The sequence below is a fragment of the Neovison vison genome, chromosome 12 (genome assembly GCF_020171115.1).
Source record: "Neovison vison isolate M4711 chromosome 12, ASM_NN_V1, whole genome shotgun sequence".
NCBI classification, from domain to species: domain Eukaryota; kingdom Metazoa; phylum Chordata; class Mammalia; order Carnivora; family Mustelidae; genus Neogale; species Neogale vison.
Window position 1 is genome coordinate 133,949,249 of NC_058102.1, and position 26,982 is coordinate 133,976,230.

The following is a 26,982-nucleotide window of genomic DNA, read 5'->3' on the forward strand; positions in this document are numbered from 1 at the left end:
CACTCTTGCTCCCTCTCCTTCCCAAATAAATAAATAAAATCTTAAAAAAAATAGAGTATTAAGATGAGGGAAAGGTCAAGAGACTTTCTACTAAGAGGTAACTTACAGTTATTTTATGGAGGAAAAATCTGAAACAGTCATAGAAAAATAAAAGTATAAAAATCAAATACAAATGTGTGGCAAAGAGGATGACAACAGAGATCGATTTTAGCAAGTCCTGGTGGTTTGAATTTTGTTCTTGATTTTCTGAGTTATTTGAGGTTCCACATTCTAATACTGTACTACAATATAGATAACATTTTGTTGAAAATGAATTTATTTTAAAATCTGAGCTCCTTGCTGGAGCTGTCAGTAACGTATGTGACTCTTGATTTTGGGGTTGTGAGTTCAAGCCCCATGTTTAGTGCAGAGATTTAACATCTTTTAAAAAAATTTTGGGTCTTAGTTTTGCATTAGACTCTTTTCACTCTACTTCCAAACTGTATTATTTTATTTATGCAGGTTGATGATCTTACAGCAAAACTGGAAACTCTCTCTTCAAAAAACCAGGTTCTTACTCTGGAATTATCATCTATGAAAGAAATACAGACGAAATGTGAAAAACTAGAGAAGAATAAAAAAAAGTTGGAACAACAAGTAGTAAACCTCAGAAGTTGTGTGGAAGTCAATATGGTAGAGTACAGTAAAATAGAACAATATAAACGGGAGCTTGAAGAAAGGACAAGATTGAACATAGAAGAAAAATTAAAAGAAGTCGATTTATTTTTACAGGTTAATTTATTCGTCTATAAAATGCTTTCGTTCATTTCACTGCAAATTACATTTTGGTTATATGCAGTGCAGAGTTTTCCTCTACTTTCTTTATAGCAAATTGGTAAATTTCTGGAAGCATTTGTTCCTTCCCTTTAAAAATTTCAGTTTTCTTCATTATTCACACTAAATTGATCTTTCAGAATGATTCACAGTGGAAAGTCATTTTATTTTTTAAGACCGGTTAGTATAAAACAAGGCTATTGAGAGGAAAAGAAAAAACTGTGCTTTAAAAATTGTTACCATGGGGTACGTGGGCGGCGCCATCAGTTGATTGTTTGGGCTCCATTCTGGGCATATCTACATAAAAGAAATGGTACCATACTTGGATTATTCCTTTTTTTATATTAAATATCTTATTTATTTATTTGGAAAGCACGAGTGGGGGATGGACAGGTAGAGAGAAAATTCCAGGCATACTTCATGCTGAGTAGGACATAGGGCTTTATCCCAGGACCCTGAGATCACTATCTGAGCAGAAACCAAGAGTCAGGCACTCAGATGACTGAGTCAGTCAGGCACCCCATGTACTTTGATTATTCTTAAGTTGTATTGTTCACTTTTAAAAAATTTTAAAATTTAAAATTTAAAAATTTTAAAAAATTTAAATTATTTTATTATTCTTTGAATTATCAGGTTGCATGAGTTCTAACATAAGAATTAACATCATTCACATTTGATTCAGTTTCACATTGATGATAAATATTTTACATTTCAGCTTTTTTTTTCCACTTTAAAAATTGCTCTCTGAATCATTAACACAAAACTAAAAGAAAGAAATATACTGTAATTACCCAGGTTGTAACAATTTTAAAACTATGCTTTTAATTTGCTTTAGACACAAGTAGCATCTCAAGAAAGCTTGGCACAGTTAAGAGAAAGTAATAATGCTTCACTAAGAAGTCAAATGGAACTCAGAATTAAAGAGCTGGAATTTGAATTACTCAAAATGAAAAGTTCTCAAGAAGATCTTACTAAAACAGAATTGGACAGATACAAGCTCCTCTACCTAGAAGAAGTAATGCATCGAACATCATTGACAAATGAACTAAACAAGTAAGTTAAAACAATCATAGGAAGTAGAGTTAGCTTATTAATTTGCCTCTAAACCATAATTTTTATGGAGCCACGTTCATGAGATCAGTAGTAAGTGAAAGCCAACTAGATAGTATAATTTTGAAAAATGATGTTTGTAAATGACCTTACTGTTGAAATGTTAGGTCAAGACAATTTGCATCTCTCTCTTTTTTTTGGTTTTAGATGATTTTTTTTTCCCTTGAATATTTTCAGTTAATCTGATCTCCTAGTCTTTAAGCTAATTGTTTGAAGGTTTATAATTTAGACAGTATATTATTAAAAATTGTCAGAATTACCCTAAATAGAAATGAGTTTATTAATATTTATTTATTAATGTTAGTTCATTTTTGGAAGAGTGCGCCTTTAACCCAAAATGTCAAGACGGAAAGGGCAGATTCCTCCTCCAGTACCCTGGCATCTGTGTTATAACTTAATTACCTCTGGAGCTGTTTCAGTTCTTTCTTTTCTTTTTTTTTTTTTTTTTTTTAGAGATGACCTGGTACTTGGAGCCATCAGGTATTTTATAATTAGTTTTTTTTTTAATTTATTTATTTTCAGAAAAACATTATTCATTATTTTTTCACCACACCCAGTGCTCCAAGCAAGCCATGCCCTCTATAATACCCACCACCTGGTACCCCAACCTCCCACCCCCCCCCGCCACTTCAAACCCCTCAGATTGTTTTTCAGAGTCCATAGTCTCTCATGGTTCACCTCCCCTTCCAATTTACCCAAATTCCCTACTCCTCTCTAACGCCCCTTGTCCTCCATGCTATTTGTTATGCTCCACAAATAAGTGAAACCATATGATAATTGACTCTCTCTGCTTGACTTATTTGACTCAGCAGAATCTCTTCCAGTCCCGTCCATGTTGCTACAAAAGTTGGGTATTCATCCTTTCTGATGGAGGCATAATACTCCATAGTGTATATGGACCACATCTTCCTTATCCATTCTTCCGTTGAAGGGCATCTTGGTTCTTTCCATAGTTTGGCGACTGTGGCCATTGCTGCTATAAACATTGGGGTACAGATGGCCCTTCTTTTCACGACATCTGTGTCTTTGGGGTAAATACCCAGGAGTGCAATTGCAGGGTCATAGGGAAGCTCTATTTTTAATTTCTTGAGGAATCTCCACACTGTTCTCCAAAGAGGCTGCACCAGCTTGCTTCCCAACTTGTTTCAGTTCTTTCTGATCACAACTCTGCCATCTACTTCTCCCCTAGCAATTGTTCATCTAAATTATTCCTCAGTGCCAAATGCTCAATTTCTCTGAGGTAATGTTTGAAGTGTACAAGAGTGGTGAAAGCCAATGCTTGTAAAATGTCTTTGAGGGGTTTATTTTTATTTTCCTTTAATGATTTTACATATTTATTTGACAGAGAGAGAGAGAGCAAGTGAGCACAAGCAGAGGGGAGCAGCAGGCAGAGGGTGAGGGAGAAGCAGGCTTCCCGCTGAGCAGGGAGCCCAGTGTGGGGCTTAATTCCAGGACTGTGGGGTCCTGACCTGAGCTGAAGGCAGATGGTTAACTGACTGAGCCACCCAGACCCCCCAGGATGGTTTATTTTTGCAGCTCTAAACTGGTTTACTAAATATAAGTATGTATCATGGCATCCCCAAGGATCTTAAAAGTACAACCATTCCAGAAGGCAGCAGGTATTACCTGTTAGGCCATGGACATCACTGATAACCATTTCTCTCCCTCCTTAATTTGAATTACTTGTTAGTTAGGAACCCTAGAGATACATGGACTTCTTTAGAACAGTTTTAAACCTATAATTATATATAGTAGGTCTGCTCTGTCACATTTATCATGCTAAAACACTATTTAATGGCACATTTTGTTTACTATTATGGAGACTTAAAAAAATGCAAGTAATTTAGGACTGATTTGGGGAGAAATGAAATACTAAGTATTGTGTTTTGTAATCCTAACAGGACTAGTGAGAGGCTGGCAGAGACCAGTACCAAACTTCTGGTGGAGAAACAGCAAAAGCAAACTTTGCTTGACACTATTAATATGAGGCCAGCCCTACATCTGCCTTATGGTAGAAATGTTAATAATAGTTCACTATTCAATAGAAATGTTGCTCTAAGAGAAAACGTGGTGATTCCTACCTCAAACTCATGGCGTTCAAGTAATGACATCGGGACTTTCTTGACCAAGGTTAGTTATATTATCTTACCTTTTTTTCCTTGGGTTTCAGATTTCTGATATTTTTATTTTTAATTTGGTAAGATTCTGAGTTGCTTAGCTAACTAATACACACTAAGTAAAAGCCATAATTATTTTTGCTGATAAAGAAATGAGACATAAATTTTGATTTTTTTTCTCTGTTCCTGGAGCTCTTACTTTCAAGAGATACCTATTATTACCTTTATTCAATAATTATAACTAAACTGACATATTTATTATTTTTTCAATATTTTATTTATTTTAGAGAGAGAGTGTACAAGAGGGGGAGAGAGTGTGAGATTCTCAAGCAGACTTCCTGCTGAGTGTGGAACCCTACATGGGACCCAGTCTCACAACCCTAAGATCATAACCTGAGCCAAAAATAAGAGTCAGACACTTGACTGAGTTACCAAGGCACCCCAAAACGGACACATTGTAAATTTCTTGAAAACCTACATCTAAATTCGATTTTAGAAAGTAAATATTATTGCTCACGAATGAAATCTATACTTAGATGCTTTGACTAATTTCCTGGTTGGCAGTTGTTCATAACAATTTTAAAGTTCGCTGTTACCCACTTTTCCCACCCCTATGTATAAGTCAACAATAAGAATCCAAACACTTAATCACATATGGATATTTATTATTTAAAAGAATCCATGATAAGTCCTTTTTATGAATTAAATAAACTTGTAATGCTAAAAAGATTAATTTTTCTTTTTAGTTGTAATTGTTGTCATTTTCTTACCTGAGAGTACATCCTTAATTGTAGTCTTACTTGAAGCATTTTTTAAAACTTATAACACTTCTATTTCAATTTTTACAAAATGTCTTGCTGAGCAATTGTAGAGCATTTTCTAAATGGCTAAATCAAGCAAATACTGCATTTTTTTTAAAGAGAGAGAGAGGGAGAGAGAGTGTGTGTGCAAGATGGCAGTGGGGCGTGAGGTACAGAGGGTAAGCAGGCTCCATACTCAGTGCAGAGCCTGATGCAGGGCTCAGTCTCAACGATCCTGAGATCATGACCTGAACCAAAGTCAAGATCAGATACTTAACTGACTGAGCCATGCAGGTGCCCCACAATTGGAATTTTTAAAATGAAGTTCACATATATCTACCCTGCCATCACTTTAATGATTGATGACTAAGATGGGAATAACAGGGAGTCTTTAAGTAGCAGCTAGTTTCCATTGTATATCATTGTTATTAAAATACCCATTTCAATCAATGTACATAGGTTTATGGTTTTGAAGGTATATTCATGTTCTTCTAATGTAGAGAAAAGTAGCATAGACTCATGGTTAATGAGGCCTCAATCTTGTTTTTTTCATTTGGTTTCCTTATTGTCTTGCTCTCTTCCCTCCAAATTTGAGGACTTTCTTTAGTGTTATGCTTGGTTGCCTTTCTTTTTCTTTTTTGTATATTATAGATTTTTGTGATCACAGTGAAGTTCATATATAACATACCATATATATAGAAGTCTTTTTTAAGTTGATGGCTACTTAAGTTCAAACACATTTAAAAAACACTACATTTTCCCACCCCCCCTTGTTTTATGTATTTGATGTCTTAGTTTACACCTTTTTATTTTGTGTATCCCTTAACTAATTACTGTAGATACAATTGTTGTTACTACTTTTGTCTTTTTTAAAGATTTTTTTTTATTTATTTGCCAGAGATAGAGAGAGAGAGAGTACACACAAGCAGGCAGAGAGGCAGGCAGAGGCAATGAGAGAAGCAGGCTCCCCGCCGAGCAAGGAGCCTGATGCGGGACTCGATCCCAAGACCCTGGGATCACGACCTGAGGCGAAGGCAGCGGCTTAACCAACTGAGCCACCCAGGTGTCCCACAACTTTTGTTTTTTAACATTCATACTGGCTTTACAAAAGTAATTGATCTATTACTTTTATTGTATGTTTTCTTTTACCAATAAAACTCTTTCTTTCATAGTTTTCTTTTTTTTTTTTTTTTTCCCAATTTATTTATTTTCAGAAAAACAGTATTCATTATTTTTTCACCACACCCAGTGCTCCATGCAAGCTGTGCCCTCTATAATACCCACCACCTGGTACCCCAACCTCCCACCCCCCCCCGCCACTTCAAACCCCTCAGACTGTTTTTCAGAGTCCATAGTCTCTCATGGTTCACCTCCCCTTCCAATTTACCCAAATTCCCTACTACTCTCTAACGCCCCTTGTCCTCCATGCTATTGGTTATGCTCCACAAATGAGTGAAACCATATGATAATTGACTCTCTCTGCTTCACTGATTTCACTCAGCATAATCTCTTCCAGTCCCGTCCATGTTGCTACAAAAGTTGGATATTCGTCCTTTCTGATGGAGGCACAATACTCCATAGTGTATATGGACCACATCTTCCTTATCCATTCATCCGTTGAAGGGCATCTTGGTTCTTTCCATAGTTTGGCGACTGTGGCCATTGCTGCTATAAACATTGGGGTACAGATGGCCCTTCTTTTCACGACATCTGTATCTTTGGGGTAAATACCCAGGAGTGCAATTGCAGGGTCGTAGGGAAGCTCTATTTTTAATTTCTTGAGGAATCTCCACACTGTTCTCCAAAGAGGCTGCACCAACTTGCATTCCCACCAACAGTGTAAGAGGGTTCCCCTTTCTCCACATCCTCTCCAACACATGTTGTTTCCTGTTTTGTTAATTTTGGCCATTCTAACTGGTGTAAGGTGATATCTCAATGTGGTTTTAATTTGAATCTCCCTGAGGGCTAATGATGATGAGCATTTTTTCATGTGTCTGATAGCCATTTGTATTTCTTGATTGGAGAAGTGTCTGTTCATATCTTCTGCCCATTTTTTGATGTGTTTGTCTGTTTCGTGTGGGTTGAGTTTGAGGAGTTCATTATAGATCCTGGATATCAACCTTTTGTCTGTACTGTCATTTGCAAATATCTTCTCCCATTCCGTGGGTTGCCTCTTTGTTTTTTTGACTGTTTCCTTTGCTGTGCAGAAGCTTTTGATTTTGATGAAGTCCCAGAAGTCTATTTTCGCTTTTGTTTCCTTTGCCTTTGGAGACGTATCTTGAAAGAAGTTGCTGTGGCTGATATCGAAGAGATTACTGCCTATGTTCTCCTCTAAGATTCTGATAGATTCCTGTCTCACGTTGAGGTCTTTTATCCATTTTGAGTTGATCTTTGTGTACGGTGTAAGAGAATGGTCGAGTTTCATTCTTCTACATATAGCTGTCCAGTTTTCCCAGCACCATTTATTGAAGAGACTGTCTTTTTTCCACTGTATATTTTTTCCTGTTTTGTCGAAGATTAATTGACCATAGAGTTGAGGGTCCATATCAGGGCTCTCTACTCTGTTCCACTGGTCTATGTGTCTGTTTTTATGCCAGTACCATGCTGTCTTGGTGATCACAGCTTTGTAATAAAGCTTGAAATCAGGTAAGGTGATGCCGCCAGCTTTATTTTTGTTTTTCAACGTTTCCTTAGCGATTCGGGGTCTCTTCTGATTCCATACAAATTTTTGGATTATTTGCTCCAGCTCTTTGAAGAATGCCGGTGGAATTTTGATCGGAATGGCATTAAAAGTATAGATTGCTCTAGGCAGTATAGACATTTTAACGATGTTTATTCTTCCGATCCAAGAGCATGGAATGGTCTTCCATCTTTTTGTGTCTTCTTCAATTTCTTTCATGAGTGTTCTATAGTTCCTCAAGTATAGATCCTTTACCTCTTTAGTTAGGTTTATTCCCAGGTATCTTATGGTTCTTGGTGCTATAGTAAATGGAATCGATTCTCTAATTTCCCTTTCTGTATTTTCCTTGTTAGTGTATAAGAAAGCCACTGATTTCTGCACATTGACTTTGTATCCTGCCACGCTGCTGAATTGCTGTATGAGTTCTAGTAGTTTGGGGGTGGAGTCTTTTGGGTTTTCCATATAAAGAATCATGTCATCTGCGAAGAGAGAGAGTTTGACTTCTTCATTACCAATTTGGATACCTTTTATTTCTCTCTGTTGTCTGATTGCTGTTGCTAGGACTTCTAATACTATGTTGAACAAGAGTGGTGAAAGTGGGCATCCTTGTCTTGTTCCTGATCTCAACGGGAAGGCTGCAAGCTTTTTCCCATTGAGGATGATATTTGCTGTGGGTCTTTCATAGATAGATTTGATGAGGTTCAGGAATGTTCCCTCTATCCCTATACTTTGAAGCGTTTTAATCAGGAACGGATGTTGGATTTTGTCAAATGCTTTTTCTGCATCAATTGAGAGGACCATGTGGTTCTTCTCTCTTCTCCTATTAATTTGTTGTATCACATTGATTGATTTACGAATGTTGAACCATCCTTGTAGCCCAGGGATGAATCCCACCTGATCATGGTGGATAATCTTTTTAATGTGTTGTTGGATCCTGTTGGCTAGGATCTTGTTGAGAATCTTAGCATCCATATTCATCAGTGATATTGGTCTGAAATTCTCCTTTTTGGTATGGTCCTTGCCTGGTTTGGGGATCAGGGTAATGCTGGCTTCATAGAAAGAGTCTGGAAGTTTTCCTTCTGCTTCAATTTTTTGAAACAGCTTCAGGAGAATAGGTGTTATTTCTTCTTGGAAGGTTTGGTAGAATTCCCCAGGGAATCCGTCAGGTCCTGGGCTCTTGTTTTTTGGGAGATTTTTGATCACTGCTTCAATCTCGTTATTAGATATCGGTCTATTCAGGTTGTCGATTTCTTCCTGGTTCAATTTTGGTAGTTTATATTTTTCCAGGAATGCATCCATTTCATCAAGGTTGCTAAGCTTATTGGCATATAACTGTTCGTAGTAACTTCTGATGATTGTTTCTACTTCCTTGGTGTTAGTTGTGATCTCTCCCCTTTCATTCATAATTTTATGAATTTGGGATTTCTCTCTTTTCTTTTGGATTAGTGTAGCCAGTGGCTTATCGATCTTATTGATTCTTTCAAAAAACCAGCTTCTAGTTTCATTGATACGTTCTACTGTATCTCTGGTTTCTCCCTCATTGATCTCAGCTCTAATCTTGATGATTTCCCTTCTTATGTGTGGAGTTGGTTTGATTTGTTGTTGATCCTCCAGTTCTTTAAGGTGTAGAGACAGCTGGTGTGTTCTGGATTTTTCAATTTTTTTGAGCAAGGCTTGGATGGCTATATATTTTCCCCTTAGGACCGCCTTTGCTGTATCCCATAGGTTTTGGACCGAAGTGTCTTCATTCTCATTGGTTTCCATGAATTGTTTCAGTTCTTCTTTGATCTCCTGGTTGATCCAAGCATTCTTAAGCAAGGTGGTCTTTAGCTTCCAGGTGTTTGAGTTCCTTCGGAAGTTTTCCTTGTGATTGAGCTCCAGTTTCAAAGCATTGTGATCTGAGAATATGCAGGGAATAATCTCAGTCTTTTGGTATCGGCTGAGTCCTGATTTGTGACCCAGTATGTGGTCTATTCTGGAGAAGGTTCCGTGTGCACTTGAGAAGAATGAGTATTCTGCTGTTTTAGGGTGGAATGTTCTGTATATATCTATGAGGTCCATCTGGTCCAATGTGTCGTTCAATGCTCTTGTTTCTTTATTGATTTTCTGCTTCGATGATCTGTCTAATTCTGAAAGAGGCGTGTTAAGATCACCTACGATTAGTGTATTCATATCAATATGACTCTTTATCTTGATTAACAGTTTTCTTAAGTAATTGGCTGCTCCCATATTGGGAGCATAGATATTTACAATTGTTAGATCATCTTGGTGGATAGTCCCTTTAAGGATTATGTAGTGTCCTTCTGTATCTCTGACTACAGTCTTTAGTTTGAAGTCTAATTTATCTGATATGAGAATCGCTACCCCAGCCTTCTTTTGAGTCCCATTGGCATGAAAGATGCTTCTCCACCCCTTCACTTTCAGTCTGCGTGTATCTTTAGGTTCAAAATGGGTCTCTTGTAGACAGCATATGGATGGGTCCTGTCGTTTTATCCAATCTGCAACCCTGTGCCGTTTTATGGGTGCATTGAGGCCATTCACATTGAGAGTGATTATTGATAGATACGTTTTTATTGACATCGAGTTACCTTTGAAGTCTTTCTTTCTGTAGACTGTCTCTATATTTCTGTTCAATGCTATTCTTGGGATTTTCCCTCTTTTATAGAACCCCCCTTAATATTTCCTGCAGTATCGGCTTGGTGGTTGCATAGTCTTTTAAGTCTTGCCGGTCTTGGAAACTCTTTATCTCTCCATCCATTTTGAATGTCAGTCTTGCTGGATAAAGTATTCTTGGCTGCATGTTCTTCTCATTTAGTGCCCTGAATATATCTTGCCAGCCTCTTCTGGCTTGCCAGGTCTCTGTGGACAGGTCTGACGTTATTCTGATGGGCTTCCCTCTGTAAGTAAGGAGCCTCTTTGCCCTGGCAGCTTTCAAGAGATTATACCTACAATTATAATTTCTCAATTTGACTATCAGGTGTCGTGATGTTTTTTTGGAGTGTATAATCTTGGGTGGAGACCGTTCAGCCTCTAGTACATGAACGCTGGTTTCATTCGCGAGATTCGGAAAGTTTTCATGAAGGACTTGTTCCACGACATCTTCTAGACTTCTTTCTTTCTCCTCCCCTTCAGGAATTCCAATAATTCTGACGTTGGAACGCTTCATGGCATCACTTATTTCCCTAATTCTGCTTTCGTGGGATCTAAGCTGTTTGTTCCAGGCTTCCTCCTGATCCTTTCTCTCTTATCTGTTTGTCTTCCAGATCACTAATTCTATCTTCTGTCTCAGTTACCCTAGCTTTGAGAGAGTTTAGATTGGATTGGAACTCATTGAGAGCATTGTGGACCTCCTCCCTGGTAGCTTTAAGCTCCGCCCTAACATTGTGAACATCCTGTCTGGTCGCTTTCAGTTCGGCTCTAATCAATTCTGTTTGGTCATCCATGGCTTTCTCCAACCTAGCTATTGCCTGGATAATTGTTAGCCTGAATTCTCTTTCCGACATATTGTCTATGTTGATAGCCGTTAGCTCTGTTGCGGAAGGTCCATCCTCTGTATTTTTCTTCTGTTGGGCATTCATCCTCCTAGTCATTTTGGTGGGAGAAGACTGAACAGATGTAGCTGGATGTATCAACTCTGGTGCAGTCAAGGTGCACCCTGGAACACTTCCTGATCTCCGTCTCAGAAGCCTCAGTCTGGGTGCAGAAGCTGAATAAATTCCCCCTTGGATGCTGGCAGTGCAGGTTCCAAGTTAAAGACCCTGGGGGCGCAGGATCTTTTGCTCGTCCCCAAAGCCAAGGCAGTGGCGGCTGTCTGGGAGCTCCCGACCGCCAGAGAGGTTCCAAGCAGCGATCGCACACTGAGATTTTGCCGCCGGCCGGGGCTGGGAGTGCCCGGCTTGCGCGCACCTCTTTTCAGAGGCGGCTGTGGGTCGGGCGCGCGTCTGGGGCACTGAGAACGGGGCGCTGGTCCGTAAGCCGCAGGCTGGGCTTTTGCGCGCCTCTGTCCGGGGAAGAGTTTCGCGGGCGCGAGGCTTAGACTTTGAAACAATGGCCCGGGTCAAGAAGCGCCCCCGGGCCTTAGAAACCCAGGAGAGCTGGAGCGACGTGCACGCGCATCTCAAGCTTTGTGGTAGGGCTAGCGCGCGTTCTGCAGACTGGCTCCCATCCCCTCACAGGAGCCGGAACCCCGCGCTCTGGGGCACGCTGGCGGCTTAGGGACCAGGAGCCGGTTTCTCCGCCGCACTCTCTCTGCCTCCGCGCCGGGGAGGCCGTCTGGGACCGGGGACTCAAGCCCCTGTCCCTAGCCGCCCCGTTTCCCACAGTTTGCCCCCGCGATCCTTTGCTCTTTTGGAGTGCTTTCAACCAGTCTCCGAGTTAATGCTGGTCCCCAGATGCAGGGCACTCTCGCTCGTATCGGGGTATTACTTTTGCACCGGTCGCCTCTGGTGGCTCCCTCCCCCTTTTGTTTATCTTCCGATATCAGTCCGCTGTTCCCATTCCGCTTTACCTGCTCACTGGCGTCTTCTGCCCCTGTAGAGATCCAGACGTGTATAATTCTGATCTCAGGCTGATTTCATGGGTGATCAGAGTTCTTTGGTAGGTAATCAGCTCACTTTGGGGTACCAGCTGAAAAGACGCCTCTTCCTAGTACCCCGCCATCTTGTCCCCTCCTAATTTTTTTTTCTTTCTTTCATAGTTTTCTTATTTCTAGTTATGGCCTTGTCTGTCTTTCTTTCTTTCTTTCATTCTTTCCTTCTTTCTTCTTTCTTTCTTTCTTTTAATCTGTTTTTGAGAGCAAGCAAGAGAGAACACAGATGGGAAGGGAGGGCCACAGGGAGAGGGAGAAGCAGACTCCTTGAGCACGGGGCGTGGTGTCGGGCTCGATCCTAGGAGGTCTCTTAACCTGTCCTCATTTAAAAAATTCTTTTATCTTTTTGTTTTTTTGGTTTGGATGATTTCTGCTACCTTGTCTTGTAGATCACTGATCTGTTCATCTGCAGCTTTTAATCTGCTGTTGATCCCTCTGGAGTATTTTTCATTTCAGGTGTTGTAGTTTTCAGCTCTGATTGGTTCTTCTTTATATTTTCTCTTTCTTGAAGTTCTCACTGAATCCATCCATTCTTCTCCCAAGTTTGCTGAGCATTTTTAGGACCATTACTTTGAACTCTTAATCAGGTAGATTACTTATCTCTGTTTCATTTAGTTATTTTTCTGAAGTGTTGTATTGACTTTCTGTGTTTATTTCTGAAATTGTTCAACTTTTTCCCTCTTTAAAGTATGTCGCTTTGAACAATGAATGTTAGGTATAAAGTCAAGGAAGAAGAAACCATTTCTAAGTATTGTCTGATCATTTTTCTTGTTGGAACTGTGATGGAGTAGGTGGCAGATGACATTGCTCTTCTTTTTCTGAGTTGAGAACACAGGAGTCAGGCAGATGGAGATAAGCTTAGTAACTGTAATACATACTAACAGATTGGAGGATGTGGCTTAGGTATATAGCCACTGCCAACTTCCTAATACTTTACTCCTTTACTCCAAATTAGGCACTTCCACACACAGTTGTAAGTGGAAGGAAGAGATGTTTGATGCCCATCCCACAAAGATGAAAGCAGACCTCAATTCATGTTACTATGGCAGGCATAGCTTTTCAAAGAAGAGATTTGGAAGCATGTAGGCACTGCTTAGTGCCTTTTCCCAAATTCACCCATTAGGTGAATCTCTCTTCCTGTCATGAAGAAGTAGAGAAATGTTCTCACATGGAAATGAAGGTTTACCTATAATTTCTGAGTGGATTTAATTTATAATTAAAGTTAATCATGTCTTTGTATATGTGTACTAATGGAAAGACTAGATGGGAAAGAGAAATCTGTTCAGTGTTTTAAATTTTGCAATAAATAACTCACAACATAGGTAACCATTTGTTGATTGACTTTGATAAACCAAGTTTTATTTGAAGGAAATGAATAATTGAAAGGAAGAATTTCCTCAGTTTCAGGTTTTTTGGTTCAACTAAAGATTTTCTCCTTCAAGTTCGCTGTCCCTTCAAGTTAAAAAATTTGTGCTTATAAATTGAGTATATTGACTGTTACTGATAGGAGTTAAGATAACTTCTCTTCCTTTATTTTTGTTCATGACTGTAAAAATTTATAGTTTAGTTAGAAAGCTGTTTCTCCCATCACGTGGTATTGAGTTATTAATTTTACAAGGCTGTCTAGTAATGTTGTCATATTATTAATTTTATAAGGCCTGAATATAATGTTATTGTCAAAAAGTGGTATGATTCCTCAAAAAATTAAAAATAGAAATGCAGTACCATTCAGCAATTCCACTACTGGGTATTTACCCAAAGAAAATGAAAACACTAATTTGAAAAGTTATGTGCACCCCTACGTTTTTTGAAACATTATTTACAATAACCAAAGTATGGAAGCAACCTCAGTGTCCATCAATAGATGAACAGATACCGGTGGAATTTTGATCTGAATGGCATTAAAAGTATAGATTGCTCTAGGCAGTATATACATTTTAACAATATTTATTCTTCCGATCCAAGAGCATGGAATGGTCTTCCATCTTTTTGTGTCTTCTTCAATTTCTTTCATGAGTGTTCTGTAGTTCCTCAAGTACAGATCCTTTACCTCTTTGGTTAGGTTTATTCCCAGGTATCTTATGGTTCTTGGTGCTCTAGTAAATGGAATCGATTCTCTAATTTCCCTTTCTGTATTTTCATTGTTAGTGTATAAGAAAGCCACTGATTTCTGCACATTGACTTTGTATCCTGCCACATTGCTGAATTGATGTATGAGTTCTAGTAGTTTGGGGGTGGAGTCTTTTGCATTTTCCACATAAAGAATCATGTCATCTGCGAATAGAGAGAGTTTGACTTCTTCATTGCCAATTTGGATACCTTTTATTTCTCTTTGTTGTCTGATTGCTGTTGCTAGGACTTCTAAAACTTTTAATGCCATTCCGATCAAAATTCCACCAGTATTCTTCAAAGAGCTGGAGCAAATAATCCAAAAATTTATATGGAATCAGAAGAGACCCCGAATCACTAAGGAAATGTTGAAAAACAAAAAACTGGGGGCATCACGTTACCTGATTTTAAGCTTTATTACAAAGCTGTGATCACCAAGACAGCATGGTACTGGCATAAAAACAGACACATAGACCAGTGGAAGAGAGTAGAGAGCCCAGATATGGACCCTCAACTCTGTGGTCAAATAATCTTCGACAAAACGGGAAAAAATACACAGTGGAAAAAACACAGTCTCTTCAATAAATGGTGCTGAGAAAGCTAGACAGCTATATGTAGAAGAATGAAACTCGACCATTCTCTTACACCTTACACAAAGATAAACTCAAAATGGATAAAAGACTCAATGTGAGACAGGAATCCGTCAGAATCCTAGAGGAGAACATAGGCAGTAACCTCTTCGATATCAGCCACAGCAACTTCTTTCAAGATATGTCTCCAAAGGCAAAGGAAACAAAAGTGAACATAAACTTTTGGGACTTCATCAAAATCAAAAGCTTCTGCAAAGCAAAGGAAACATTCAAAAAAACAAAGAGGCAACCCACGGAATGGGAGAAGATATTTGCAAATGACAGTACAGACAAAAGGTTGATATCCAGGATCTATTAAGAACTCCTCAAACTCAACACACACAAAATAGGCAATCATATCAAAAAATGGGCAGAAGATATGAACAGACACTTCTCCAATCAAGAAATACAAATGGCTATCAGACACATGAAAAAATGTTCATCATCACTAGCCCTCAGGGAGATTCAAATTAAAACCACATTGAGATATCACCTTACACCAGTTAGAATGGACAAAATTAGCAAGACAGGAAACAACATGTGTTGGAGGGGATGTGGAGAAAGGGGAACCCTCTTCCACTGTTGGTGGGAATGCAAGTTGGTGCAGCCACTTTGGAGAACAGTGTGGAGATTCCTCAAGAAATTAAAAATAGAACTTCCCTATGACCCTGCAATTGCATTCCTGGGTATTTACCCCTAAGATACAGATGTCGTGAAAAGAAGGGCTATCTGTACCCCAATGTTTATAGCAGCAATGGCCACGGTTGCCAAACTGTGGAAAGAACCAAGATGCTCTTCAACGGACGAATGGATAAGGAAAATGTGGTCCATATACACTATGGAGTATTATGCCTCCATCAGAAAGGATGAATACCCAACTTTTGCAGCAACATGGACGGGACTGGAAGAGATTATGCTGAGTGAAGTAAGTCAAGCAGAGAGAATCAGTTATCATATGGTTTCACTTATTGTGGAGCATAACCAAAAGTATGGAGGACAAAGGGCGTTATAGAGGAGAAGGGAGCTGGGGTAAATTGGAAGGGGAGGTGAATTATGAGAGACTATGGACTCTGAAAAACAATCTGAAGGGTTTGAAGTGGCGGGGGGGTGGGAGGTTGGGATACCAGGTGGTGGGTACTATAGAGGGCACAGATTTCATGGAGCACTGGGTGTGGTGAAAAAATAATGAATACTCTTATGCTGAAAATAAATTAATTAATTTAAAAAAATAGATGAACAGATAAAGAAGATGTGTGATACATATACAATGAAATATTTATTCAGCTATAAAAAAGAATGGGATCTTGCCATTTGTGACAACATTGGTAGACCTAGTATTTTGCTAAGTGAAATAATGCAGAGAAAGGCATATACCATATGATTTCACTTCTGCATGGAATCTAAAAACTAAACTACTAATAGCCTACTAGTGACTGGAAGCCTTACTGATAACATAAGTAGTTTATTAACACAGGTTTTTTACATTACATGTATTATATACTATATTCTCACAATGAAGCTATAGAAAAAAATGTTATTGAGAAAAACATAAGAGAAAATACACTAAAATACTGTATCAAAAAAAGTCCATGTGTAAGTAGAGTAGACCTGCACCCTTCAAACCCATGTTGATCAAGGGTCAGCTGTATATTATGAGTATTCCCATCTAGAATTTTCTTACTTAGCCTTTTCTTATAAAAGGTACCCTCTCACTGAATGCCCCAAATGGGGTCTAATGTAGGGTACCAAGGGGTGCGTGGGTGGCTTAGTTGGTTAAGTGACTGCCTTCAGCTTAGCTCATGATTCCTCGGTCCTGGAATAGAGCCCCACTGCAGGTTGTCTGCTAAGTGGGGAGTCTGCTGTTTCCTCCCCCTCTGCCTCTTCCCCCACTCATGCTCTCTATCTCTCATTCTGTCTCAAATCAGTAAAATTGCTGATATAAACATTGGGGTGCAGATGCCTCTTTGGATCAATATATTTATATCTTTGGGGTAAATCCATAGTAGTGCAATTGGTGGGTCGTTGGGTAGCTCTATTTTCAGCTCTTTGAGGGACCACTATACTGTTTTCCAGAGTGGCTGCACCAGTTTACATTCCCACCAACAGTGTAAGAGGCTTCTGCTTTCTCTGCATGCCTGACAACATCTGTTGTTTCCGGACTTGTTCATTTTAGCCATTCTGACAGGTGTGAGGTGATATCTCATTGTGCTTTTGATTTATATTTATTTCCCTGATGCCAAGTGATGCTGAGCATTTTTCGCGTCTGTTGCCCATTTGTGTGTCTTCTTTGGAGAAATGTCTGTTCATTTCTTCTACCCATTTCTTGACTGGATTGTTCTTTGGGTGTTGAGTTTGATAAGTCTTTATAGATTTTGGATACTAGCCCCTTATCTGATATGTATCTCAATTACAAATACCATTTCCATTCTGTAGGTCATCTTTTAGTATTGTTAGTTGTTTCCTTTGCTGCAAAACCTTTTTATCTTGATGAAGTCTTTGTTTCCCTTGCCTTTGGAGACATGTCTAGCAAGAAGTTGCTTTGGCCAAAGCCAGAGAGAATACAACCTGTGTTCTCTTCTAGGATTTTGATGGGTTCCTGTCTCACATTTAGGTCTTACATCCATTTTGAATCTTATTTTTGTGTGTGGTGTAACAAGATGGTCCAGTTTCATTATTCTGCTTGTGGCTGTCCAGTTTTCCCAACACCATTTGTTGGAAGACTGTTCTTTGTTCCATTGGACATTCTTTTCTGCTTTGTCACAGATTAGTTGACCATAGAATTGAGGGTCCATTTCTGGGCCCTTTATTCTGTTCCATTGATCTATGTGTGTGTTTTTGTGGCAATACCATACTGTCTTGATGATGACAGCTATGTCATAGAGCTTGAAGTCTGGAATTGTGATGCCACCAGCTTTGGTTTTCTTTTTCAACATTCCTTTGGCCATTTGGGATCTTTTCTGATTCCATACAAATTTTAGGAATATTTGTACCAGCTCTGAAAAAATGTTGATAGTATTTTGATAGGGATTGTGTTGAATGTACAGATTGCTCTGGGAAGCATAGACATTTTACCAGTATTTGTTCTTCCAATCTATAAGTATGGAAGGTTTTTGCCATTTCTTTGAGTCTTCCTCAGTTTCTCTCATGAGTGTTCTATAGTTTTCAGAGTACCAATCCCTTGCCTCTTTGGGTTTATTCCTAGGTATCTTAATGGTTTTTGGTACAATTTAAGTGGGTTTGACTCTTTAATTTCTCTTTCTTCTATCTCATTGTCGGTGTATAGAAATGCAACTGATATCTGTGCATTGATTTTATATCTTGCCACTTTGCTGAATTTCTGTAGGACTTCTAACAATTTTTGGATGGAGTCTTTTGAGTTTTCCACGTAGAGTATCACATCATCTGCGAGGAGGGAGTTTGACTTCTTGCTGATTCAGATGCCTTTATTTCTTTTTGTTGTCTGATTGCTGAGGCTAGGACTTCTAGTACTAGTTGAACAACAGTGGTGAGAGTGGCCATCCCTGCCATGTCCCTGACCTTAGGGATGAAGCTCTCAGTTTTTCCCCATTGAAAATGATACTCAGGGGGCGCCTGGGTGGCTCAGTGGGTTGAGCCGCTGCCTTCGGCTCGGGTCGTGGTCTCAGGGTCTTGGGATCGAGCCCCGCGTTGGGCTCTCTGCTCTGCGGGGAGCCTGCTTCCTCCTCTCTGCCTGCCTCTCTGCCTACTTGTGATCTCTGTCTATCAAATAAATAAATAAATAAAATCTTTAAAAACCAAGAGTAGAAAGCTCAACTAACTGAGCCACCCAGGTGCCCCTTAAAAAAAAAAAAAAAAAAAGAAAATGATACTCACTGTGGGCTGTTTGTAGATGGCTTTTATGATATTGAGGCATGTTCCCTCTATCCCTGCACCATGAAGAGTTTTAATCAAGAAGGGATGCTGTACTTTGTCAGGTGGTTTTTCTGCATCTATTGAGAGTATCATATGGTTCTTGTCCTTTCTTTTATTAATGTATTGTGTCACACTGATTGATTTGCAGATGTTGAACCACCCTTGCAGACCAGGAATAAATCCTACTTGGTCACGGTGAATAATCCTTTCAATGTACTGTTGGATCCTGTTGGCTAGTATCTTGGTGAGAATTTTTGCATCCGTGTTCATCAGCAATATTGGTCTGTAATTCTCCTTTTTGTCGGGGTCTTTGTCTGGTTTTGGGATCAAGGTAATGCTGGCCTCATAGAAAGAGTTTGGAAGTTTTCCGTCGTTTTTATTTTTTGAGACAGCTTCAGAAGAATAGGTATTAATTCCTCTTTAAATGTTTGGTTGAACTCTCCAGGGAAGCCATCTGCCCCTGGAGTTTTGTTTGTGGGAGATTTTTGATGACTGCTTCCATTTCCTTGCTGATTATGGGTCTGTTCAGGTTTTTCTCTTACCATTTCTTCCAGATTGCCTAACTTGTTGCAAATAGTTGTTCATTATACTTTCTTAAAATTGTTTGTGTTTCCTTGGTGTTGGTTGTGATCTCTCTTCTTTCATTCATGATTTTATTAATTTCGGTCCTTTCTCTTTTCTTTTTGCAAAGTCTGGTCAGGGGTTTATCGATCTTATTACTTCTTTCAAAGAGCCAGCTCCTAGTTTTGTTGCTATCTTCTCCTGTACTTTCGGTTTCTATTTCTTTTATTTCTGCTCTGGTCATTATTAATTCTCTTCTCCTGCTGGATTTAGGCTTTCTTTGCTGTTGTTTCTCCAGCTCCTGTAGGTGGAAGGTTAGGTTGTGTATTTAGGACCTTTCTTGTTTCTTAAGAAAGGCTTGTATCGCTCTATACTTCCCTCTTCAGGACTGCCTTGGCTGCATCCCAAAGATTTTGAGCAGTTGTGTATTCATTTTCCTTTGTTTCCATGAATTCTTTTACTTGTTTGTTAATTTCCTGGTTGACCCATGCATTCTTTAATAGGATGCTCTTTAGAGTCCATGTTTTTTAGTTTTTCCCAAATTTCCTCTTGTGATTGATTCAAGTTTCAAGGGATTGTGGTCTGGAAATATGCAGTAAATGACCACAGACTTTTGGTACTGGTTGAGACCTGATTTGTGACCCAGTATGTGATCTCTTTTGGAGAAAGCTCCATGTGCACTGGAGAAGAATGTGTATTCTGTGGCTTTAAGATGGAATGCTCTGAATATATCTGTGAAGTCCATCTGGTCCGGTGTGTCATTCAAAGCCCTTGTGTCCTTGTTGATCTGCTTAGATGACCGGTCCATTGCAGTGAGTGAGGTGTAAAAGTCCCCTACTATTTATTGTATCATGCTCGATGTGTTTCTTTAATTTTGTTATTAGTTGGCTTATGTAATTGGCTGCTCCCATGTTAGGGGCATAAATCTTGACAATTGTTAGATCTTCTTTTTGGAGAGACCCTTTAATTATGATAGCGTCCTTCCACATCTCTTATGACGGCCTTTGGCTTAAAATCTAATTTGATAAAAGGATTGCCACCCCAGCTTTCTTTTGATGTCCATTAGCACAGTAAATGGTTTTCCACCCCCTCACTTTCAATCTGGAGGTGTTATTGGGTCTAAAATGAGTCTCTTGCAGACACCATATTGATGGGTCTTGATTTTTTATCCAATCTGATACCTTGTGTCTTTTGATTGGGGAATGTGGCCCATTTACTTTCAGGCTAACTATCGAAAGATATGAATTGAGTGCCATTGTATTACCTGTAATATCATTGTTTCTGTATATTGTCTCTATTCCTTTCTGGTCTATGACACTTTGGGGCTCTCTCTTTGCTTGCAGGATTCCCTTTAGTATTTCTTGCAGGGCTTGTGTGGTGGTCACAAATTTTTAAATTTCTTTCTGTCCTGGGAACTCTTTATCTCTCCTTCTATTTTGAATGACAGCCTTGCTGGTAACGTATTCTTGGCTGCATATTTTTCTGGTTTAGCACCCTGACTATACCATGCCAGTCCTTTCTGGCATATCCTGAGCTGCTTTCTGGATTTTCTCTTTGTCTCTGAAATTTGCAAGCTTCACTACTATATATCAAGGTGTTGGCCTATTCTTATTGAAATTGAAGGGGTTTCTCTGTGCCTCCTGGATTTGAATGACTTTTTTCTTCCCCGGATTATGGAGATTGTCTGCTGTAATTTCTCAGATACACCTTCTTCCACACACCCTTTCCTCCTCTTCTGGGATCCCAGTTATTCTAATATTGTTTTGCTTTATGGTATCACTTATCTCTTGAATTCTCCCCTCCCCTTGAATTACTGATCCAGTAATTGTTTATCTCTCTTTTTTTCTCAACTTCTTTATTCTCCATCATTTTGTCTTCTTTGTCACTACCTCTCCTTTCTGTGTCATTTATCCTAGCAGTTAGAGCCTCCAATTTTAAAAATTTGAAATAGTTAATATTTATTAGTTAATTATAGCTCAGTAAGTCTGTAAAAGATAAGTAGGGTTTTATTTCTCCATTACCCATTATGTACATGATGAATTTTTAAAAATTTCTATTCAATTAGCTGATATATGATATATCAGTTTCAGATATACTGTTCAGTTAACCATCAGTTGTATGTAATACCCAGTGCTCTACACATCACATGCCCTCCTTCATGCCCATCACCCAATTACCCCTACCCCCATCCCACCTCCCCTTCAGCAAACGTCTGTTTCCAGTAGTTAAGAGTCTCTCATGATTTGTCTCCCTCTTTGATTTCTTCCATTTAGTTTTCACTCCCTTCCCCTATGATTCTATGCACTTTTTCTTATATTCCCCATATGTATGAAACAATGTGATAATTGCCTTTCTGTGATTGACTTATTTCTCTCAGTATAGTACCCTCCATTTCCATCCACATCAATGTAAATTGTTAAGAGTTCATCCTTGTTGATGGCCTTGTAATATTCCATTTGTAATACACCACATCTTCTTTATCCATTCATCTGTTGATGGACATTTGGGCTGTTTCCACACTTAGTCTTTTGTGGGGATTGCTTCTATATACATTGTTGTCCAGGTGCCCCTTTAGATCAGTATGTTTGCATCTTTGGGGAAAATACCTTGCAGTACAATTACTGGGTCATATTTTTAACTTCTTGGAGAACCTCCATACTGTTTCCAGAAGTAGAGCCTCCATTTTTTTATTGCATCCCCTTAATAACCTTTTGATTTCAACTTGGTAATATTTTTGTTCTTTTATTTCTCCAGAAAGGGATTCTCCAGTGTCTTTTGTGCTTTGTTCAAGCCCAGCTAGTATTTTTATACTTGTTATCCTAAACTCTAATTCTTCCATCTTAGTTATATCCATACTGATTAGGTCACTGACAGTCAGTAGTACCTCCTGTTCTCTTATTTCAGGTGAGTTTTTCCATCTAGTCATTCTGTCTAGAGAAGAATAGAAAATGAGAGAACAAAATACTAAAATAACAACAACAACCCCAGAGAAATATAATCTCTATAAACCAAATCTCTATAATCTCTATAAACCAAAATAAATAAATAAATAAAATAAAAATGTAAAAAGCAAGAATATAATCAGACAGGTGATGAGAACAGAGCAATACACTAGATTCTGGGTATATTTTGGTCTGTTTCTTAGAGGAAACTACATCCCAAAATTGTAAAGAAAGAAAAAAAATATATATATGCAAAAATAAAGTTAAACACTATGAAAGGATAGAATGTAACTATAAAAATTAAAATTAAAAAAGTTTAAAAAACCCGAGTTGATAAAATGAGAAATTGGTTGAAATGGAAGAAGAAAAAGAAAATTAAACTTGAAAGTTTAAGGAGCCATGAGTTCTATATAGTATTTTACCCCAGCACTAGAGTTTTGCAGTTTTCTGTGATTCCTTAAACTTGATCTTAGCGGGAAGTTCTTGCTGATTTTCTGGGGAAGGGGCCTATTGCGCTAATTCTCAGAGGTCTTTGCCCTGATGGTATTGCACTGCCCTTGCCTGGGGTCCAGGCTAATTTAGGGCCTCCAGATTCCTCTTTGTGGCTTTCGTTCCCTGCCGGTTTTCCGCACTGCTTGAGAAGATTAGAATGAAAATGTGAGCCTCCCAGTGTCCAGCCTTAGAGCTGAAAGCAGGCACCCTCCACTGTTCAGTGTGCCCTCACAGAAGAGCTGTCAAACACTCTCGTCTCCCTGGTTTCTGTATGCACTCTGTGTACACCCAGCCTTTGAGCATTTTTATCTCAGCCATGCAACCCCCTTTGGAGTTTCTAAACTTTGTGCAGTCTCCTGTGGCTGCATTCATGCCAGTCCTCCAGGGGGAGGGAGGAGGTCTTGCCCTGGTTCTTCTGCATGTTTGGCCCTGCTCTGAGAGTGGTTACCCAACGGTCTGGGGTTTGTGATTAATGGCAACACTGAGCTGAAAGCCCCCTCCTCCGCTCTTTGATTGCAGCTGGTTTCCCTGCTGAAACTCCTGGGAACTCTCCCATACTCAGGCACCCCATTCTGTGTGACCGGGGGATCCTGAGATCAGGCAGTTCTACCTAGGATTCTACCCCACTTCTCCACCTGAGTGCTTTTCAAGCAGGGATGTCCCTCACCGGATTAGACTTAAAAAAGTTCCTGTTTGCACACCACTGCGTATCACTTTCTGATAGGCAGTTTATGCATCCCTCCCAACAGTTTATTTTCCCATGTATCACCTTGGATTCATTTCTCCACTCCACACCTCCTACCTTGCAGAATGTGGTCACTTTTCTATTTGTAGAATTATCACAGTTCTTTTCTTAGATCTCAGATTGAGTTCACAGGTGTTCAGAATGATTTGAAAGCTATCTAGCTGAATTCCAGGGACTGGACAAAACTATGGCCCCCTATGCCTCTGCCATATTCCTCTTCTTCCAGAAATTATGTATATTTAATAGACCAATATTAATTGTACTTTTTATCAGATTTATCTAAATAGTGTTACATCTCTTTCTTCTGTTACCTAAGATTAAAATAAGTAGGGATTTATTTTATTTATGTGATTATCTTTCTATTTAAGCAATCCCTAACTTAGTTTTAGTCTCTAATAGTGTTATTTTAAGTTCACATTTCACAAGCTATATATAATTCCTACAATTATGTGTCTTGTTTAACTTGAACATTATAAATATTTGACTTATTTCAGATGCAGCAGGAGTTGGAAAAAAATATAACTAGAGAACTAGAAGAAGGTATGTTGCCACATTTCCGAATTAAGATGGTCATTGATTTCTGAATTAAACTACGAAGGGTAAATCCATTGCTTTCTATTGTTTGGATAATAGGTACTATATTAATTGTTTTAATATATATCTAATAAAAATGTAAAACATAAACATAATGAGGAACATACTTATTCCTCATTTAGTCATCGTTTTTCAGACTTAAAAAAAAAAATCTCCAAATGTCTATTTATCTGTTACTTCAAGCTGTAATCTTCCTTCACTTCTGCCATCCCTCTGGAACTGTCAACCTGAATATGCGGGCTTTCTTAAATCCTTGTTTCTGCTAATGATATAAAACCAAAATTAAAAAAAAAAAAAGAAAAGCAGTCTTGTCTTAGGTGATACTTAGTTAAGCAATTATAGTTCAAATAGCCGTCACTTGACAGGTGACATTTAAACCTCCAGTCGTTGATTTTGTCATTGATTTATCATTTGCCATTGGGTAAAATTCCAAGCTCCATATATGGAATAAAAACACCCAAATCAGTTTGGTTCTTGTCAGATTTTTCAGCCTTCTCTATCGCTAACATTTACCCTACTCTGCTGCTTTGCTCTTGCACCTCTTCAGCATTGACTACTTGCAATTCCACAAGTGTTCTTCCTCACTCTCTGTGTATGTTCTTTGTATATGCGTCTTCCCTCCACCTGGCATGCTTCTTCCCTGTCCTTCAGGTATCAGCTTACATATCCCCTCCACCAAAGAGCAGACAATATTCATAGAAAACTAGGATTTTCCTTCTGTGTGTTCTTATGTTCAACTCTGAAAATTGACTGTTTGATTTTTCAGTCTGTCGTACATGATTGTTCACGGGTGGGCTCTGTTATCATCTTGTAATGAGAAAAACAGAAGCTCTGATATTTATCCACAATAGCAATATCCCTCAGTGGGCAACTGTGAGCAAAATATATTTAAAAGTAATCTTGTATTTTATAGTGTAGTTGTATTAGATGTTTTTCATTCTTCATAACACTCATAAAGCTTCAACTTTGTTTTTTTACTAACTTTTAGTTAAGAATGAAGTATTTTAGATAAAGACTGTAATTCTTTTTCTTTTCAGTTGCTGCTGAATTTGAATCAGGCTCATCTGGTGGGGCCACCTCTTTAGAATCTACTTTTGAAAGACATATAAATTGTGACGATGTACTGAAATCATACAGAGAGTACTCACAGTTTCTGAAGAAAAAATATACCATCTGAAAGATAAATAGAAATTTATTTACTGGATGTTTATACAACATTTTAATAGTTTCCTATTAAATGGATGATATGCAAAAATCTTTTTTAAAGGAAAATATTTTTGGATTATGTGTGTAATGAAAGTTTATATAATATTTTAGGCTATGTTTCTTGGTAGCTTATTAACTTTTAAGCAGATTTTTTTTAATATGGAAATCAGCGTTATTGGGTTTTACATGCTTCAGGCTGCCCAAATACCAGCTTTCTAAACAGCACCCAACCAACCAAGTTTTCATGAATACTTCAGTCTTGTTAATTGATAACTTTTTGGTATTTTCCAATTTTTATTACTACATATGAGCCTAGAGATTTTTTTTTTTGACCAGTGGAACAGAGTAGAGAGCCCAGCTATGGACCCTCAACTCTATGGTCAATTAATCTTTGACAAAGCAGAAAAAATTATACCGTGGAAAAAAGACAGTCTCTTCCATAAATGGTGCTGGGAAAACTGGACAGCTATATGTAGAAGAATGAAACTCAACCATTCTCTTACACCGTACACAAAGATCAACTCAAAATGGATAAAAGACCTCAGTGTGAGACAGGAATCCATCAGAATCCTAGAGGAGAACATAGGCAGTAATCTCTTTGATATCAGCCACAGCAACTTCTTTCAAGATATGTCTCCAAAGGCAAAGAAGCCTAGAGATTTAGACAGACATTAATTTTAAGACAGAGAGTCTTAAAATTAGAAGAAAAAAAAAGAACTTTTACCCCAGAACCGTTTGCAAGACAATTGTTAAATTATGCCTGATTCCCATAGCATTTATATCCTACAAGTCAGTACATTCCACATAACAACTGGACAACCTTGACAATCAGACAATTAATTCTAATACAGTTGACCCTTGAATAATTGCAGGGGTTAAGGGCACTGACCATTTGCAGTCAGAAATATGTGAATAACTTTTGACTCCCCAGGCACGTGAGTACTAATCTGCTATTGACCAGAAAACTAACTTTACAAAAACAGTTAATTAGCCTGTGTTTTGTTTGTTATATGTATTCCATATTATAGTTTTATAATAAAGTAAGCTAAAAAAGAAAGTGTTATTAAAATCATAAGGAAGAGAAAATACACTGACAGTACTGTCATGTATTTATTGAAAAAATCTGCATATAGCTGCACCCATTCAAACTGTGTTAACTATACATTTTTTAAAGATTTTATTTATTTGACAGAGAGAGAGAGAGAGACAGAGCACAAGTAGGCAGAATGGCAGGCAAAGGGAGATGGAGAAGTGAGCTCCCTGCTGAAAACAGAGACTGATACAGAACACCATCCCAGGACCCTGGGATCATGACGTGAGCCCAAGGAAGTTGCTTAACTGACTGAGCCACCTAAGCACTCTATACATTCTATCATTTAATCATTTAATTCTCATGCTCTTTTAAGTTTTGTCACTTGTCTGTAATATCCTTTACAGCAAGGAAGGTCCTGTTCAGAGCCATGTATTTAATTCCGATGTTGTGTCTCTTAGTCTCTTTGAGTTTTGAACAGTTCCTTAGTCAGTCTTTCCTGGATTTTCATGATGTTTAATTTTTTGAAGAGTTAATTCCAGTAATGTAGAATGTCTTTCAGTGCAGGTTTTTCTTATGTTTCCTTCTGATAAAATTGAGATCAGGGATGCCTGGGTGGTTCAGGTCATGATCCCAGGGTTCTGAGATTGAGTCTTGCATCGAGCTCCGAGCTCA

General features: G+C 38.5%; 1 protein-coding gene across 3 annotated transcripts in view; it reads left to right on the forward strand.

Annotated features, from left to right (window-relative positions):
• LOC122892541 (ankyrin repeat domain-containing protein 26-like) overlaps nt 1–25,326 on the forward strand; it is a 149,098-nt gene extending 123,772 nt beyond the window's left edge. For 2 of the 3 annotated variants that reach the window (XM_044229183.1, XM_044229185.1), the window contains 5 exons: nt 502–771; nt 1,649–1,866; nt 3,825–4,053; nt 23,972–24,017; nt 25,109–25,326. In XM_044229183.1, the coding sequence (XP_044085118.1) occupies nt 502–771; nt 1,649–1,866; nt 3,825–4,053; nt 23,972–24,017; nt 25,109–25,248 (903 nt within the window). In that variant the 3' untranslated portion in view covers nt 25,249–25,326. Of the gene's footprint in view, nt 1–501; nt 772–1,648; nt 1,867–3,824; nt 4,054–5,738; nt 5,776–23,971; nt 24,018–25,108 lie in introns of those variants that run through there. The other variant, XM_044229184.1, reaches the window with a different exon arrangement.
• Nucleotides 25,327–26,982: the final 1,656 nt, after the last annotated feature.